Genomic DNA, 20,237 nt, shown 5'->3' on the forward strand with positions numbered 1-20,237 from the left:
GAGAAAGTATACAGAAAAGGGAAGCCAAGAAAAAGAAAATCAAGAGATTCTTTTGACCCTCAAGTGAAATATAGAGAAATAATATATTTCTATTAATTAAAAATGAAAAAGCTGTAGGTAACCACATTACCAATGCTAACAATATTAAAGAGTTAAATGAGTAGGTAGCACAAAATATACTTCCCCACCACAGGACATAATGAATCCCAGATTAAAAATATGCTTTCTGCATCCCTTGCTCTTAATTATACCTAAAGTTAAGGCATATAGAGAAAATTGTTTTTCATCTAAAAATGTCTACAATTTCAGAAAAATATGTACACACAAACTGGGACCCAGAGGCTAAGAGTAGAAAAGCAATCAGGTCAAGCCTAAGCAAAGCCAACTCACAGCACAATGGAACAGACTTCTCATAACTGGTTGCTCTGCATCTAACACCGAGTGTTGATGAGTAACCGTGGGCAGGTCCTTAAAGTTTTTACACAGAAGGAAAACATTTCTAAGACCTCGTGGAACGTGAATGCGTGCTAGTCCAAAGCAAAAGCTCTCCAGAAGTCATTTGAATAGCTACGCCAGGGGACAGGTATTACCTCAGGAGACTACAGAGAATATTCCTTTGAGTGTCTGACTACCAATGTGAATGCAGAAAGAGAAAGGACCAATGTGAACTTTTCCCGTTTGCCACCTCTTCCAGCCGCCGCCTCTGTTCTTTCTGCTGCTCGATTCGTTTCTGCCTCTCCGCCAGCAGCTGCCTTTTATACTCTTCCTGCTCCCGGAGCTGTTGCTCCTGCAGCAGCTGTTGTCTCCGAAGAGCCTCAGAACGTTCCTTGTTCTCCTGCTGCAGCCTCAGGAAATCCCGACGAAGAGTAGACTCACCAGGCACATTAACAATGGAACTGTAGGAGGAAGCAGGGCTTTCAGGGGTGTGCACAGATCACACTACCCTGAGATAGCAGCTACTGGCATCCTATTCTGTTCTATTGAGTTCCCCCGAATCCTGAGTTCTTCTACTCAGAGATTAACTAATATGTCCATAGAAGTGACTACAACCACAACTCAACAGTCCTGCATCTTCTTCTATTCATTTAATAAGTATCTTAAAATTCTGTCCTAGATGTTTGCTTGACACAACTTTCTACTTGGAATTCCCATATCAATTTAAACCTGTAAAATGAAAGGCTAAAATCACCTTCTTCCACACTTCACTAGTATCCCTTTAACCACCTTATTTTCCACCAGTAAAGTGAAATAGAAAAGCACTCTTCAGTACTTCCTTCATCTTCATCTGGTCACCCATCAAGTCTTGTTATGAATCCCTTCCCACTTTATTTCCAGGGTCAGCAGCTGAGCCCAGCTGGGTCCCATGAATTAGCCATTGCACAGATAAGTTAAACAGCATCATTCCTACCTGTTCTTCCTGCTGACAATTATTTCTCCACTTCCACACCACCCAGAATAACAAGCAAACAAATCCCCTTAAATTGCCTCTTCCATTATATCATGTCCTTATCCAAAAACAATGATATTGCTCATGGAATCAGTTCAAATTCCTCTAAAATTTTTAGTCTAAAATGGATTCAAATCTTCTTCTACATAAGAAAAGGACATAATGGAATTTCTTCAATAAATTCTCTCATCTCTCTTCCAACTCCCTTTCTCTGACACATGGCTCCCCACAGGTCTCTCAGCATACCCTTTCCATCCTTCTTTTGTTCAGTTAATCAGGCGTGTGTATCTGCAGCATGAACAACAGCCAGGAAAGTACTTTACTAAAATCCAAAAATCCTCTATTCCTGATTAATTAGTTATTATGAAGTTCATGCTATCAATTTTAACTCCTCAACCTTCTGATTCCCTGAACCTTGGGAAGCCAGAGACAAAGCAAAACACAGATCATAAAATGGGTCAGGACAGAACAGAGGAAATCAAATGCTGGTAACCACATTTGTGGGAAGAGCAAAAACAAAACCAAAAATGTTTTGGAAAAGACTGCAGAGTTTTCCAGTGGAGGCCCTGCCAGCCCATGACCAGAACAATTCTCTGTGTGCAAGACTGTTCTACGCATCACAGGACCTTTCCCAACCGTGCCTCCTGGAATAATAAATGCCAGGGGCAATCTCCTCTTTCCAGTCCCAAACGCAGCCCCCCACATTTCCAAGTGACTGGGGAGGCAAGATAATGCAATCTTTGGTAAAGAATGGTGGTGGTGGCAGCGGGGGGGGGCGGTAATAGGAATCTTTCAAAGAATAGAAAAGAATGGGAGACAGTAGGGTACTTTCAGAGTAATTTAAGGTCCCTCCCTACTACACAGGAGTCTTCTGAAATCATGGCATCAACATGAAGCTTAATCTCTTCATGACGCAGGACAGTGAAGAGTGGCTCTGCTGTTACCTTGGCTCTCCCTCCTGTTCAGGCACCTCCTCCTCCTCTTCCTCACTCCCACTGTACTCATATTCAGTTTCATCTGTGAAGAAAAGGACGAGATAAATGGGACAGTTCACAAGTCCTGACATGTGCCTGTACACACAAGCATCTCCAAGGCCATGTTCTTTGTGAAAATAGCAACTTGTATGGAGAATCTGAGGGAGGACTTGAGCAGGAGTGAGACACCAAACTCCCACACTGAACGGCAGCAATTCCCTGGGTAGCCTCACTCCCCACAGGAGAGCCGATTCTGATGCATTCAAGACAACCCCTCATGGGGACACACTGCTGAGGGGGCAGGACTGAGACAGGAGCCCCAGAGCCCTTGACACACAGGACAAGTGGCTCAAGAGTACCAGCAAATTCACCAAAGTCTACTGAGATGCCAAAATTCAAAAGAAACTAATGAAAACAACCAAGAGAACGTATTTGGTTACTTTCAGCACCTGGGGATATCCCCACTAAGACTGCAACAGAGAGAAAAGTCTGGTGGATAGAAAAATATGAAGCACTAAGTACTTATAACAAAATATAAAATAAAATACTTCCACAAATTATAAAATATGAAATCAGGGAAAAAACAATGATCAATACAGCATAAATTAAACAAAAATTGCTCTACTTAAAGCCTAGTGTCAACATGAATAACTCATTTTCACTTCGACGGGCTTTATGCCATTTTCCCAAAAGTAGCAAGGCCGGTTTACTGGCCTCTTCACTCAATGGCAGCATCCGACTTTCAGTGAGCAATTTCACTCCAGAGAGCAATCGAAACCAGACAGGCTGAAGAGATTTAAAAAACAAAGTCTACTCACACACACACAAAAAAAACCATTTCTATATCTTTTCAGAAATATGTAAGAAAATCAGTTTCCTGGTAAGAAAAACGGGCCTGAGAACTTAAAATATGGTTCAGGACAAATTTGGCAGTCTATATGACATTAGTTCTTCTCTATGCTAGACAACCAAAGCCATGTAACTTTAACAGACATATAAATATATGCTAGCTTCGAAGAAAAATTCCAAATAAATAATCTTTGGAATCTTTAAATAGGTACTTTTATATTTAAAATTTTACACTATAAACTACTAATTACTGACAAGAAGCTGAGGTTATTTAGAAGGTGAATACAAAGAGAAAAAAAGGGGTCACTAGGACTTGAAGGTAAGAGGTGAAGGTAAGGGCTCCACTGTTTCTATCTGCAAAATGTGGATGATGAGAAATGCATGAGATGATCAGGCTTCAGTACATGGTAAATGCCTGGCACACAGCAAATATTCCACGAACACAAGCTATTATTACTAAGCAAAGTAGGGGGCAAATGATCCATACACAAATAATCTTTTCCAAAAACAGGGCTGCCATGTCAACTGAGAGTTAAGAAAAAAAGACTTATTTTTATTCAACCTTTGGTTTTCTTTGTTACAACTACCTAGCTTGATGTACAAAGCTTAATTACTTTTATGACTGAATATATCAGAAGGAAAAAATTTATTTTGAACATCAATGATGACAATTATGAATACCAAAGTTGTGTAAGACTCAAAGGAACACACAAAAAGCTCAGTATAGGTCTCCAGTATGAATCTGACCAACTCTTTTACTATCTTGAACCTGCTCTTTTTAGTTTCTTTGACCTTAAAATTTGAATTAAAAAAAAATTCATTAATGACATGCCAGTTATCCAAAAGTTGCTCTGTAAGTTACTGTTAAGAATCCACAAAATAGAAAGATCAATGTGAGCTAGTGGCCTCAGAAAAGGTGTTCTAGGGAAGATGGTGAAGAAGCTTGAACTGCACCTTGCCAGACAATAGGGAAACTGGACAGAGGGTGTTCCAGGCAGGTGGGCACTGTGTAAGGATATAAAACTAATAAATTGGGGACAGAAAGGAATCTTCAGTAATTAGCACAAAAGCATGCTCGTGCTGTGCAGCAGTCAAGTTATGTGTGTGGTATAAATAACCACACAATCTGCAGCAGAGGGAAGCATTAAGAAATCAGGGAGGCAGTGTTCTTGAGCCGAAGAACATGAGGAACACACTGAAGATGATGCTCACAGCTGATGATCAATAAATCCTAAGGGAAGTACATGATGAACACAACCAGGATGAGGAAGGACAAGAGAAACATCCCACCATGCTGACCTGCAGCATCAGCTCAGCAACATACCAAGCAGCTCCACCAACCTCGCCTGGAGCCAGCCTGGCTCTAGGCCTGATCACCAAACAGCACAGCAGAGACACACAACTCACACACTGGCCAAGTGAACATAACCTCACAGTAGAGAAAGGAGCAACATATTCTAGTTGGTAAGAACTATAAGTAAAAAATTTAAAAGATAAAAATATAAACATGTTTAATACCTTTCTCTCCTCTCTTCTTCCTGGTTCGGTCTATATGATCCTTAAGCTGGATTCTAACTTGCCTTTCATTTGGCTGATCCCTTATAAAAGGATGTTTCAAAAGCTGCTCTGTGGAGGGCCGCTGCATGTAATTCTTCACCAGGCACCCTTCTATAAAACTAAAAAATTTCTTTGACCTGTAAGAAAAAGTTAAAAAATTACCAAATTTCTATCACAAATAGCTAAGTATCAGTAATTTACAAGGCTGAAAACAAAAAGAAGAGCTTCAGAATCCACTGTGAACGTTCTGCAAATGCACAAGAATAATATAAGGAACATAAATAGAAACTCGGGACCTTTGGGGATCAGAAACATTGACACAGTTTAAGCATTATACTGTATCAATGACAACACACCACAAATAGAGTGCTACAAAGGAAGTCAGATTTCAATAAATTGGGTTTAATCATTTAATCATAGGGGTGGAGGAGGAAAGGGGGTAGAGGGAGGTCTCTGCTAAAACAAAGGCAGACAGTGCAGAGATGTCTAGTGCCTCGAAGATAAGAATAGACATGGAGATGAGAAAAGGAGCCAAGTCAGTGACCAAATGCTCAGACTCTTCGACCTGTAAACTTGACTTATCAACCAGAGTTTTAAACTGGTTGATTTATCACTTCTCTATGTTTAATGCACAAAAGTAGAAATTACAATTTTTAATGGGGGGGGGGGGCGGCAATGACTCTGTCCCCTATATTTGCCCTACTAGCCATTTTATTTTTGCCTGATTCTCCATGCTTGGCTTATGATGATCCCTAGCTCTAGCCTTTGCCCTGGTCAACACACAAATACACATCCTCTTTTGAGACTCAGCTCTGGAATCATCTCCTTTGATAAGACTTCCTGGCAACATTCCACCCTGCATGCCCCAAGTTAAAAGCCTTTCTTCTGGGGTTGTCTGCATTTAAAAGACTGTTCACCTCATGTTTCTCTCACTCCTGTTGATCTGAAATGATATAGGTCAGGAACTGGTTCCTATTTTTCAATGTTAGCAATACTCAAAACTAAGCATGGCACACCACAATAGGCATGGAATAAATTTTTGTTGAATGAATGAGTTATTCAATCTTTAAAAATGTGATTTAGAAAATTAATTCAGTTCTTTCCAATTATACTTCACTGCTTTTAAGAATCACTTTTATTGTCTTGTATTTCCATTCAAACTTACTATTTTTTTTTCAATTCAACAAATATTTATGTATGTATTTGTTTATGTTGGTCTATATAAGAAATATACAGAGGAAATAAAGTGGAGGAAATTTAGGTGTACACAATAGCAGATGTATAACTAAACTTAAAGAGGAGAAAAAAAAACAGAACTGCTACAGTAGGTTGGACATCAAGAAAAAGTAGGATATGTGATATTCCAAAGATGGGAGAGAGGAGACAGAATTCCAGAGCGAAGAAACATGGACAAAGGTAGAAAAATATTAGAGAATAATGAGTTCTTTTTTGAGGCTAGTATGAAAAATGCAAGAATAGAAAAATAGGTCAGAGTCAGCTCAGAGAAAGGCCTTCAAAGTCACCTGAAGAAGCTGTTCCTTTATTCTGTAGTTAATGAGGGGCATGGAAGCATCTACTCAGTATGGTGGAATGCTCTAAAATGGAGATTCCTTAAACTCTGCTGCCCACAAGAATCATTTTGGGGATTTTATTAAAAATACAAATACCTTTGTCACTCCCCAAGACTAGAAACTTCGAGGCTGGAGCTCTGAACTAAAAGATTCCAAAGGGATTCTCATGTACTATGTCCACAGACTAACTTTTGGAAAACAACAATCTACAACACATTCTTTAAAATTAACAATCAAGTTCTGATGAAAGAGAGGTCACTCTTTTGAAAGCCACTTATTCAAAAACAGTAGTAGAAATTTACATCTGGTGGACAGAAAGACAGCAATCTCAAAGGAATGAGGATTTATGTCTGTGATCATCTCATCCCTTTAGAATACTTAACTAAACTGAGAACAGTAGTGTAAACAAGTTAAGTTTAAGAAAGTTTGGTGTAAGAAAAGAACACTGTAAGCATGTATTGCCGTCTACAATTGTCTCTTTATATCACTGTATGTTGCACACACAGTGGTTAACCCAAAATTGCAGTAATGGACAGAATAATCAGTGTGTCAGGTACCTGAGGATTAATTTTGCAATCCTTCCAGTACAGACTCCCTTCAATAAAAATGAACACGAAAAAAAAGGGATAAACGAGTATTACTGAATTTTGCATGAGCTGAAAAAGAGCTACTCCAGCCCCACAGCTACTCCCGGGTGAGGTCCATATGCATTTGGGTGCCCAGAGTTGTGTCTTAATACAGGAGCCCAACTGGGGCTAAAATCTTTGCAACTGTGAGGCAGTAAGAACCATACTGAAAACTGGTAAATGGAATTAGACAACCTGTGTTATCTGGAGTTGAATGTGGGAAAAGATAGTAAAAAAAGAATGAGAAAAGTCCTTTAAGCAGAAGAAAGGTAGGGAAAGGTGAAATGTGTTGAGGGCAAGGACAGTGAGGAACAGGGAAACGTTTGAAGGAAACGAAACTAGTGTGAAAACGTGTGTGCACCTGTGTACTGCGAGGAAACTGCAAAACATCAGAAGATGTGCAACCAAAAAAAAGCAGACAGTAACAGCTGAGAGACCACATCCACAGAGATCTTTTGCATTATTTAACAAGGAGAGTCAAAAACCTGAGAGGAGACATTAATTGGGAAACTTGCAAGAATAGTTTCAAAAAGGAGGAAAAAAACCATAATAAGTGGGCATAAATAAGATAGCAGAGAGCCCAAGAAAACAGAAAGAACAGAAAAAGGAAGGAAGGTCCACATGCTTGAGGAGCCTAAGTGCAGACAAGAACTAATAGGAAAGAACCCAGAAAAAAGTTCAGAAGGGAACTAGTGGGCAAGATTCTCAGGCAAAAACCAAAGCACTGCCCTCGCCCTTAAAGATTTTAAATTAACCCAAACAGCATGTTCCTACAATGTTGCAATTCTAACAGTTTTCCTCAGGGGAAAAAGCTGTTTCTTCAAGGAAAAAACTCCTTCCTCGGATATCAGTGTTTTGCTTGACAAATGCATTAGAGTTACAAGGAGTAGAGAAGGTGGCCGCCCAAGAAGAGAGGACCGCTGTGTTAATGTGCTCTTCTGGAATGAAAAAGGATATGTCTCAATTCAGTGTTTTGCTTTTCTTTTAAATATTTACAATAAATGCTTCCATTAATTTTAAAATTCTATTTTAACAGTTTTGCTTTTTTTTGTTTGTTTAGAAGTTCATTACACTTAAAAGTATGTTTAAATATTAAAATGGAACATTTTTCTTTAACAAAGTTATGGTGTTTCATATGGTCACTTATGACAATTTTGTAATTCAAAGAATCTATCAAGAAAAATAAATTCACTAAAAAAATTTTAAAAATCAATTCACTTTTTAACTGTTGTTTTGGGGTGCTGGCTCTCGTTCTTTGAAATTAGAATGGCCAAAATTTTGTATCGGAGAAAAAGTAAAACTTAAAAAAAAAAAAAAAAGTAAAAGAACAACAACAACAAAAAACCATACATAGCTTACCATTTTTTTGACTTCAGCCGGGGAGGAGGGTTTCTGGGAATGAGAAACAGTGCTCTCATTGGATGCATGTCACAGAGAGCTGGGGAGAGGAGATGGTCGTTGTCAGTACAGCACTTGCTTTACTTATTCTTGATGTCTAGGGCTCATTCATAAATAACATCAAACGCTTTGTCCCATCATCTGACTACTATGTTTCACATCAAGCAATCTAGACAATTAGTTATGAACTCTAGGGCGTACCTTGAAATTCCCGTTTAAAAATAGCAAAATATAAGGAGGACAAGGGCAACAAGAAGAACATACAATTTCAAATCGACATTGAAAAGCTTTCACAAATCAAAGATAAATATTAATTCAAAGTCTTAAACAAGTTTTTGAACCATCTGTAAGATTACAATGAAAATTACTGTATTTTCATAAGGTTGTTGTAAGGATTAACTAAGACATGGCTTGTAAAGGCCTTCACAGAACGCCTGGAACAGAGATTTTCACAGTGCCCCCCAGAAAAGTTAACTATTCATTCTTACAGCTAGTATTACTATGAAAGAGCAAAAATGGAAGTGAAAAAGGGAATTGCTTGATTCTGTGCAATTACTGTTTATACTCCTGTCACTGGCTCCAATAAAGTCATATTAGGCTCACATGTATGCATTAACATGTCAACACAGGCAATGTGCACTTTCGTGTGTTTATTTACCTTCAAGAGAATCATACAAGGCAGCTGTGAAATGGGAGGTGAAGAAGCAGACAATACTATTCCCATTGTGAAAGAAAACTGATACAAAGGACCAAGCAATACTTCCCTGTCTCAGTTCCTTAGAGAAACATGAGGGACCATACGTATTTAAGGCAGACATCTATTTCTGTATTGTAAACTAATATTTAGCTGCCAATAAATTTTTTTCATTCATTCAACAATTATTTATTCAGCAGTAACTATGTACCAGGGACTTATACATTCTTTGTGCATACGTTTTTTTTTTAAAAAAAGGTGACCCAGCAGAAATGCTGTTTTTTTCTGCGTTCTTTGCAATTCTACCCCACCCCCGATCAAAAATCAATTTTATAAAGTTCTAATAGATGTAATCCAAAGAATAAATAAACACTCTTACAAAATTTCACAGGGAATAAAAAAAAAAATTATTCTATAGATAACAAGTTATGCCTCCATTTGTAAAATCAAAGCTTAAATAATACCAAAATGCCACATTAGGACCATGGCATTTTGGTATTCACTAAATTCATTTAGTTTCACTGAATATTAAGCTGGATATGTAAAAAGGAAGATTACCACTTATTTTCTGATACTGGCATAATTTTTAGCCACACATGTGAATACAACTTAGATAAAAGAAAATGTAGCCTACAGACCTCCAGAAATCTCCAAAAGGAATAATGCTTGCTAAGAATTTCTTTTACCCTAATACTTCACTGTATTTATGATTCCTTCATCTAAATGCCCCACCAGGAATGGCTGTTCTTTTTGAAGCCATGAACCTGGTTTAAGTTACATATAAAAACTGGGCTAAAAAGGAAAGACAGTTACTTACGGGGGGCTCCTTCTGCCATCTCAATGGCTGTAATACCACAAGACCAAAGGTCACTCTACAAAAATAAAACAGTATGTTATAAATATCATAGTAGCTACGAAGCCACTAATTTACATTTCTGGATATTCACAAAAATGAAATAAAGGCTTTCTTTGGTGTATAAACTGAAGGGAAGTTTGCCAGTAAATTAAAAACACAAACATATTTGTAGAAACACCTAATGAATGAATGACTGATTGAATGTATGAATAAATAAACAATAAATATAAAATTGATTTGTTAATTAAAATGACTCACATCTACAAATACACTACACAGGGTCAGTGAATGGTCTACTGCCCAGTATACTTCATTTCTTTACAAGCATTCAATAGTTTAGACTCCTGGCCTATATTTATGTTTATTTTTACATTTACTAATAATACCTCAAACTTAATTAAGTTTGTAAAAGTTTAAAGGCCAGAAAGCATTCTTTATATAATGTCCACAACTATCCTCCACAGATCACTAGTCTGAACTATATTGCTGAGTATCTCCACTACACCTTCAAACCAAACAAGGGGTGAGCTACAAGTAGACTGCATTTTTGTACATAGAATCTTCTACTTCTGATTCCCCTGAAATATTAACTATAAAATTTGATTTAAACTTTATTCTCCACTCAAATATAAATTCCATGACGGCAGGCATTCTTGTCTGTTTTACTCGCTTTTGTATCTAGTAGACAAACAAAAATCTTAGCCCGTACTTTTTAAAATCCAAAAAAATTTTAAAATAGCAGATAATGGACAGTAATTGTCATTAGAGTATTTTTGTTTATATGTTATCATAACCAAGGAATTATTTAAAGTTGCTCAGTTTAAGGATTTTCTAAATAATCTATAATCATGTTACAAAGTTCAAATACATGTTTGAATACAAGAATAAGGACAGACCTACAAATTTCTCCCTTATTTTTCCGAAATTTTCTATACTATAGAAGTGCAAAGGGGTTTTTTACCACCTTAACCCAGCGACCCAAAGTGGCAGTGTCAGTGGTGGCATAAGCAGGGCTGCACATCCCCTGGTGTAAGGCAACACGAGATACCCCCATTTCCTGTGAGGGGATCTTGCTGAGAAGGTTTCCCTTAATACTAATTGAACCTTTCCAGTTCACAGGAAACAAGCTAAATGACATTGCAGAGAAGTACTCAGACAAATGTAAAGGGTAGAACATTTTACAACAGGCCCAGCCTCTTCAAGCAAGTCAGTTTCATGGGGAAAAAAAGGGGGATGGGGGAGTTTGAGGTTCTAGATTAAAAGAGAATGAGTGCCCAAATAACCAAATACATTTGTTTTGTCCTCTACGGGATATTAGCTTAAACAAAACGGCAGGGTCTAATTACGGACTTTGTATTAAGGAAATATTCTTTTCTACTTAGGTATGACAGTATTTTGAGTGTGTTGGAAAATGTTTTCAAATTTTAGAGATATGTAATGCTATATTAAAAAATGGAAAGTCACAAAGTCTGTAATCTATTTTTAAAAACTTCATCATATAAAAATAAAAAATAAAAATTACTCTGCACTACAGGCTTAAATTAAGCTTCATTAATTGGGGATTTGAAATAAATACATTGGGAGACTGTTAAGACATGAACTGAATTATGAATATCATTAACAGGTACACTAACCACTCTGGCTCATATAATTAAGGCAAGGGTTTATTTATATTTTTAAACAGTTCTTGTAAACATAGTCAACCTGAGTCTGATGATCAAATATGGGTTTTACACCTGGATCAAAAAAGTGCATTACTGATTCAAGTCCCTAGAGGTCACTCTAATAATTTAAATATATTTGTGTACAGAATCAAAGCGGTAAAGCTCTTGAACAAGAATACTCAAAAACTCCACGTAGATAGAGCTACTACTATATGTTCTGACAATATTTTTAAAAGAACAAATATTTGATTCTAATATATTCTTCAAGTTAAAAAGGACAGCAAACAGAGGCAGAAGCATTTTACTCATGATGAAAAGTTCCATGCACAACAAAGTGGCCCAGACTGCCCTGAAACCAGCATATTCTTTAGAGATGAGAACAAAGTTGATAAAGACAGACAAAAAAGACAGCATCTAAACACTGTCCTGAAAAATTTGCACCCACAACGGGGTGCCCATGTCTTCCTCACTGAAAAAGAAGGTAAGGATAAGGAGTGTGCAATTTGTAAAAAGCCCACATCCCTCAGATGTCAGTGTCCCAGCAAAGGCCCACCAGCAGGTGCTTCTTACTCTGTAGTCATAGGTGGCATCTGGGTTCTCGTCACAGGCAATGACCTCAGGAGCCATCCAGTAGGGGGTGCCTATGAATGTATTTCTCCGCCCAACCGTCCTGTCCAGCTGAGCACTCACACCAAAATCAACTGCAGGAGAAAGAGAAAGAAAAGTGGAACGCAATTAATTAACAAACCAGATATAATAGAAAAAAATGTGAGGAGCTATCTTCATAGTAAATTGAAACAGCAGTGCTTCGTGACCATATGATCCTCCTCAAGGCAGGCAACACAGGAAAGGAGTGCCCCTTCCAGAACAAAGCCACCAAGACTGCAAAACCCTCTACCAGTCTGGAAACTCCTAGAAGGCCTGGACCCAGCCACCTCTTTGAGCTCCCCAAACAGTGACCAGCAGAGGGCCTTTTGAATGAATGGAAATCTTCAATGCTCTCAGAGAACACACCTGCCACAAACAAGATCAAGTCTTAGAAAGCCCGTAGTTCAGGAGAACTAACTGAGACCCACTGGACTTAGCTACTTAAGCAGCCTAATAACCATATAAAGAAACCATACAAAGGTTTTGTTGGAAAGAAGATGGTACTACATTAAATAAACAGAATCATGCTAAATTGCAAATACAAAAAAAAACACCCCCGGAAGCAATTGGAAATTCTGCCTATTTTTCAGAACAACTTCTACATCCCACCCAATTTAATGATGGTAGTGGTCTTGAGGAAAGTTCAAGGATGGGCAGCAGAGTTGGCAGGATGCCAACAATCTCTAATGTAATGTTTGCCCATTCAGTACCTGCCAACATACCTGCCAACATCAGCACTGCACGCACTGCCATTATCCCAGCAGGAAAGTACAAAGGTGGAAGAGGTCAGGCAAAAGGACTCGTGAAGTGCTGAGATGATTCACAGGGGTCACAGACTCTGTTTCTGTGCACAGAACATGTGCAGGACACAACCTGCCAGGGGTGGGCTCACTGAATGGTCCTCTTGAGACAGAGACTTGCAGGCCATACAGTCTTCACAGAAAGCCTAAGCAAGCTTCCCAGCAACGTGGACGGCAAAAGCAACCAATCACTAAGTGATGACTGAGGGACTATCACAGGCCTAGCACCATAAGGTAAGTGTAGGGAACACACTGAGTCATTAGGTATGCGAACAACTTTAGTGCTTCCTATCTTAGCTTTAAGGGGAGTTTCCAATGGGGCAGATCATTCCTCTACAAATGACCAATAAATGCAGACACTATGTAAGAAGGCAATGATGAAGGTTTTATTTTTAAAGTACAACTACTGTACCTAAGATTTTTGAAAGAAAAGTGGACCAGATACCTTTAAAAACAAGTATAAAGAAATATTTTGCATGACCACTTAGTAGAAAAAAAAAAGGCTAATTCTGTTCAAAATTTTGACAGAATCATTACATGAAAGTGGAATGGGAACAAAACTCAGCTAAGGGAAATGGGAAATTCAAAAGAACTATCGTGAAATCATCTATGGGAAGATACTATAGGCAGCAATGACCCACCCATGCAGAAATTTATCAAGCACCTACTGAACTGAAGGCACTACACTAGGTGCTGGATAAGAATCCTGGTCAGTGCACTCCTAGAAGTTATATTCTGTTACAGGAGACAGAAATACAAGTCAATAAATAACCATATAATTATAAATTGTGAACAATTCTATGTAAGAAACAAGCAGGGAGGCCCAAGACAGATCAGAGGGTCAGAGAAGGCCCCTGAAAATGAGGAAAAATTATGACTTTAAAACTGAGGCCAAGTGTTCCCAATGGAGAACAGTACATACAAAGGCCCTGAGGCAAGTTCCAAGAAGTTTAAAAAAAAAAGACAGGAAAAAGTAATGAAGAGGGTCACAAAATGAGGTAGGAAAGTAACAGGGGCCAGATCCTATGTGGCTTTTTATGGGCCATGGTAAGAACTGTGGATTTTATCCAAAATAAAATAAAAAGCCACTAAGGGTAGTTAAGCAGGAAAGTGACATGTCTGATTTTTAAAATCTGTCTGGCTACTACATAGAGAACAGAGCAAAGAGAAGCATGGGAGAAGGGAAGTTGGAGCCAGGCTAAGCAATTAGCCCAGTTCCCACATTCCTACGTGGAGCAGAAACAGAAAACATGGGTGCATTGAGTGTCAACGGTTTGTGCCAGGGCAAGTACGAGATCATATTGCAAATCTGTCACATACCAAGTTTCACCTCTGCATTCTCGGTCAGCAGTACATTCTGGCCCTTGATATCCCGGTGAATCACATGATGAATGTGAAGATGTGCCAGTCCCTGAATAGGAAAGACAGATATAAATCTTAGTTCTTTGTTGCTGTAAGGGTAAACAGCCAGGAACACACCTTTTATAACAGAGTGCATACACAGGCCAAAAGTTTCTGTGAATTCACACTTAGAACATAAAATGTACTCTTAGTGCATTCCCAGCGAGACATCACCAATATTAACCATGCACAATGAAAGAAGCCCCCCCACCCCAACTCCCCACCATTCCAGCAGGGTTAGGTTCCCCATGTGAGCAACATTACCACTTTCTAGCTGTGCCTTTATGACACTTTAGATTACCATCTGCAGTTTCTCTGCTATAATTTGTGCTATTTCTGTACAGCGTGGTTCCTTTCCCACGCTAAACATCTATCTTTCAGTGGGTGATCCCGTGGGTATATCTGAACTAGACACATCCCAGGAGAAAAGCAAAGGGCTAGAGAGGGGTTTAAAATCTGGCTCTCCAACACTGGCTAGTCTTCCCACTGCATAGTGAGAAACTGCTAAGTGCTGATCAATCCCACCTCCACCGTAGCGTAAAATGATTCTGCTGTCAAAAGAGACTTGTGTTCAAATAAAATATCTTTCTTTCCCAAGGAAACAAACCCTATTGGCCTATCGCACATTTTGATGACCTTCTATCTGGAATGAAGCCCAAGAGCCTGTCTCTTCTGAGAGGTGGTGGAAAAACAAAAACACATGCTGCATCCAAATATGGTCCAAAAGACAGCAATTCATCACATTCACAACTCATTTACTTGTTCTATTCTTAGCTAGAGAAGCCAAATCTATAGCGTGCCTCCTTAAGACACAGCAACCTGCTTACTCTGAAATGTCTCAATCCAAAAAGAGCAGATTAGAAGGAAGGGTTTATTTGATTTTCCTGTTTAACTTTTCTTGTGGAGTTTTACTGTTATCATTACTTTGTAGGATATGAATTAAATACAGTAGCTGGTCTACAACGTTAATTTTTCTAACACAGGAGGTTTCTGATATTCATTTACTAGTCTGCCTGTAAAAGAGTAGAGCTTATTTGATGGCTATTTTTCACAACACAGGACATGCAGTGTTATACCACAAAGCACTGACCAGGGGGAAAACCACTAAAAACACACGGTGGCTGTAGTTAGGAAGTGCTACAGTTGGGAAGAAGGTCCTTCCTTTCAGCATGGTGTAAGTTCAAACAGCAAAAGAAAAGACAAAACAATGTAGCTTCCCTAATTCTTTTGTCATCCCTACTTCTATTACTTCAGTTCATTTTTGTTCTCTAACTTGCACAAACCTTCTTACACTTTTACAGGATTATCTGAGCAACAAACATAAGCACCCACATCTTCTCAAATGCAATGTTGCTCATTACCAGTAGTAAATGTATGAAACAATGCCAAATTCCCTGTCCATACTTCTAAAGGATCACTACAGAAACCCTTTTAAGTGTGTCTAACAGCTCTGTGACAATGTTAACTCGAGTTATGATTATTCTAAAAGGTGAATAAGTTTTCCTGTAAGAAGTACCTGGTAGGTAGTGTGTGTGTGCTCAACTATTCCCATGCCAGAAGTTAGGACACAATTATGCCTCCTTAGCAGGAATGTCAAGTCCAAATACTCAGTAAATACCCCATCCTAGGACAAATGAATCAATGCTAAAAAACTCATAAACTTTTTCCTGGAACTCTATTTCATTTGTAGACATAGAACAAAGGAGCAGTCAAGGCTGTCTCCCAGTATTGGTTGTGGCAAACTGTAAGTTCCCATACTCAATATGAAATGTTGGCTTCTACCACAACGAGAAAACTGCTGTGTAGAATGTAAACATGGAAGTGCGCTGGAAGGAACATGCTGGCTTTGCTGGTAAACCTTTTGGTCCAGAGGGTTTCAGTGTCCTGGCCCAAGACAGCATTTCTACTGATCTGAGGCTTACGTGCTCACAACCCTCACCCTTTTGAGGATATTAACATAGTGTCTAAATCTAACATCTACTGAGAAACGAGCAAAGGTTTCCCTGCTACAGAAAGAGCCTCCCACAACCGTGTTTTTGATGCCCCAGGAAATCTTCATGGGGGCAGCTGCCTTCCCTTCCTGTGAGACCTCACTTCCATCTTACCATCTTGCTTTCCCTTTACCAAAACTGACTCTTAGTAACTCCAATAATAAACACACACTAGTGAAAAATACTTAACTCTCTCTGAGGCATTTGTTTGTTTCTAGTTAATTTAAACTTTAATCATAGGAAAAACTCCCATTTTACATGAAAAGTAGGTGAAGGAAGTTCTTGATTCAGATGCCACTGAGGTGGAAAAGATTTGCTGCATCTCAAAAAGATTTGCTACATCTCAAAAAGATGTCCATTCACCTACCATACTCAAGTTGACTCAGGACCTCAAACAACCCAGACTTCTTTTAAATCTTGCCCAACATCAATGGCAGCAAAACATTTAAATATACATATTGCATATGATATTAATAACAAGTTAATAATGCTTTCCTGGGTATACAAAAGCATGTAAATTGTCTTTGATGCCTTTAAAGGCCAAAATCCATTTCATATCTAGGACACTATGCTAAAAAGCTAGTTCTCTACATGAGAAATCATATACTGAAATTATATACAAGAAAAGTGTGTGTGTGTGTGTGTGTGTGTGTTAAAACAGAGAATAATGACAACTAACAGTTACTGAGAGCTAGCTATGTACCCACGTTACATTAAATGATTCGTGTACACTAAACTCATTTAATTCTTCTGATAACAGTAATTTCACAGGATTGGTATCTAAAATGTAGAGTTGAGAAAAATAAGTCCTAAGAAAAAGTTAAACACTACAGAGTGAGCAGCAGGTAAATGGCAGAGGCAGGACTCACACCTAAGTCTGGCTTAATAAAGTGCTGAATCTCTTAACCATTGTTCTATCCTGCCTACCAGGCTGTTTTAGTTATTAACATGATAAATACATGTGCTCATTTACTGAATACTTCCTTTATAGTAATACAGGGCAGGATGCTTAGTCTCCCACTTTTAGGCTCTGCTTCCTATAATAACCATAAAAGATGAGACCCTGATATTTTAAAAATGATGCTTGCATGTGATTATAAAAAGATGTTCTCCCACCATCCTACACCCCACCCTACAACTAGTCTTTTTAAGGGAAGTGTCTGTTTAAAATATCTAAATAAAAAGAAATTAAACATTTCTCTAGGAATTCTAGATGGCAGTTTTTAAACCTGCAGTCCTCTAAGAGTTTTAAATATAAAAAGTGGGGTAATTTTACCTATAAATAAAAAATACAATAACTAACTACTCACAAGATTTTTTATATTAGTGGGAGAAGCATAAGAATTGGACTTCAGTTTAATTCCGTACTCTTTATTTATAAAATGTGGTAGGTAAATAAAATGCAATCAAGCAATTTAAGTGTGTAATTTAGGGCTGAAGTAGAGAGGAAAACTGTGATGGCAGAACAAAACAAAGAGACGAGTTGGAAACTCACATGCACCTTTGAAATACAAAACCCTAAAAACCTTCTGCCTGAACTGTCAGGATGGCTTGACTACTGAAAGGAACTATTTAAAAGCTGTTAAAACAGCAGTTCAGAAACTAAAATAGCTAGCTAGTTTTCCAACTGGCTGTCAATAACATTAAACATTAAAACTTTTCTTCATAAACATTGCAATGGATTTTAACGGCTAATGCCAAAGTCCACAAGTTAATTTTGAAAATCAGCATTCAGCACCATTAGTATTGATTTATAAGCTTATACACAGGATTCCTATTAAAACAATAGTTAGAGATTATTTCTCTTCCCCTCTACTCTTTCACACTTTTTAATTCCAAAGAAAAGCTGTCATTAAGTATGTCGTGATGACCTGGAAGATAAATTCATGGAAACACAGAAAAACTATTCTTGTTCAAGTCTACCTTTACCTATCTGCCAGAGTCAAACCATGATGTAGATTAACAAGTTACCAAGCTACACAGAGCCTTCAACTGTCAAAAAGAAAATATCTGTACAGGTGTAACTAATGCACAGAAATATTTGGGGTAAGAAGATGAAAACAGAAGCACAGAGCATAGGCGGGAGCAGTGCGGCTGCACCCTCTCCTTACCCGCAGGATCTCTCTGGAGATGTATGCGATCCAGTCTTCTTTCAGCGTGTTCCCTTTGGTGTTCTTCACAAGGTCTGTGATGGACCCCGCTCCACAGAACTCCATAACAAGCTACAGGCAGACAAGACACACTGTGACTAACACATCCCAGATTTCAATATACATCCAAGAAAAGTTAGGAAAACACAGTCTAATCCCCACCTTCCCCCTTTCCTAAAGGCATGGGCATGTGATCATTTGGAAGGCATCCAAGTTACTGAAGCTCATTTCCCAGTCAATGGTATTTACTATGTACATTTGGTCCAGGAGATTGAGAGTGTGTGAAGTTCTACAGAACGCCCCCAGTGCGGCGGTTCTGGAGTGCTTGTACTCTTTCACAAGCACACAGGCAAGGCAGGACCATGTGTACTTCATCACTGCCCAATAATCAGAAATCTGACTCAAATACACCCTACCATTCTTTCTGACTTTGCCTCAGGGATGTTCTATTTTTCACATATTATGGTCCTCAAATTATTACATATTGACTGGGTCTTAATTAACACAAAAGAAAAAATGCTATTTGTAAGCAGTTATGTATTTTTTTTAAATGCAATATTTATAATATCTAAATGTTTGAACAGTATGATCACAACTTTATGAGGGTACTTCAAAAGTTCATGGAAAAATAGAGTTAAAAGATAATATGAACCTTCCCACGAACTTTTTGAAGTATGCTTGTATTTTTAAAGTACCTAGAAAATGAACCGAATTGAACTATTCGAAAATTTTAACTATGATTGGATTTGGGCAATGGAAATAAGGGTAATTTTTTTTCCCCTCTACTTTCTCAATTTTGCAAACATTTTCTGTAAGGGCCTTTAAAAGAAAACCACTAGAAAAGTATTAATCTATCTTCCTGCTTTATAAATTCAATACCTTGAGCATAACTAATGTGATAACCACAGATCTGACAGTATCTAAGTGTCATCACCTCGAATATAACTATGTTCAAAAAGACATAAGGTTGAATATGTCAATTCCAGAAATTTCCCTGGAATATACTATTTCTAATTAACTATTATTATTATTATTATTAATAAATTACTCACAGAAGTCTTTCCTTGAGATCTGTCTCTCACTTTCAGGTAGTAAAGAAATATCAAAGTTATTGATCTTTCTATTAATTAGTTCCCATAAAGTTTTTATTGTATTGCTTTCAAGTTCCTAATTACCTTACACTTAGGTCATATTCCTTCTAGAAGGTGCCATTTTATTCCTGAAACATTAAGTTAATCTTTTATCCATGCAATGTAAAATCAACATTAAAATAAACATTCAATATATTTTCAACCAAGAAATAAAGGCCAAGGAAGCCTTTAGAATCTACCAGCTACTGACCCCTCTTTGCTTTTCTCTCCCACCCCCTAGAAAGTCCTTATAGTGCAACCCAAGCAGAAAGCCCACAAAACGCTCAGAAAACATCCACCTACCCAGAGTTGGTCATCATGTCCTGGAGGGCTCTTTTTAATGAAAGCACCATAATATGTTGCAATATTTCTATGATGAGAATATTTCTTCAGCATATTTATCTCCAGTTTGATTTCTTCCTCTTCGTCCTTAAGAAAAAATAAAAATAAAATGTGTGGCTTTTGAATGACATGCATGACT

General features: G+C 38.0%; 1 protein-coding gene across 24 annotated transcripts in view; it reads right to left on the reverse strand.

Annotated features, from left to right (window-relative positions):
• The window catches only part of MAP4K4 (mitogen-activated protein kinase kinase kinase kinase 4), a 199,029-nt gene that overhangs the window by 51,110 nt on the left and 127,682 nt on the right, over positions 1-20,237 (reverse strand). For all 24 annotated transcript variants that reach the window (XM_063077966.1, XM_063077962.1, XM_063077968.1 and 21 more), the window contains 9 exons: positions 20,060-20,185; positions 18,588-18,698; positions 14,405-14,495; positions 12,207-12,337; positions 9,934-9,988; positions 8,384-8,462; positions 4,789-4,964; positions 2,392-2,464; positions 686-896 (listed from right to left, as the gene is read on the reverse strand). In XM_063077966.1, coding sequence (XP_062934036.1) covers positions 686-896; positions 2,392-2,464; positions 4,789-4,964; positions 8,384-8,462; positions 9,934-9,988; positions 12,207-12,337; positions 14,405-14,495; positions 18,588-18,698; positions 20,060-20,185 — 1,053 coding nt within the window. The remainder of the gene's footprint in view (positions 1-685; positions 897-2,391; positions 2,465-4,788; positions 4,965-8,383; positions 8,463-9,933; positions 9,989-12,206; positions 12,338-14,404; positions 14,496-18,587; positions 18,699-20,059; positions 20,186-20,237) is intronic.

The sequence above is a fragment of the Cynocephalus volans genome, chromosome 14 (genome assembly GCF_027409185.1).
Source record: "Cynocephalus volans isolate mCynVol1 chromosome 14, mCynVol1.pri, whole genome shotgun sequence".
Classification (NCBI taxonomy): Eukaryota; Metazoa; Chordata; class Mammalia; order Dermoptera; family Cynocephalidae; genus Cynocephalus; species Cynocephalus volans.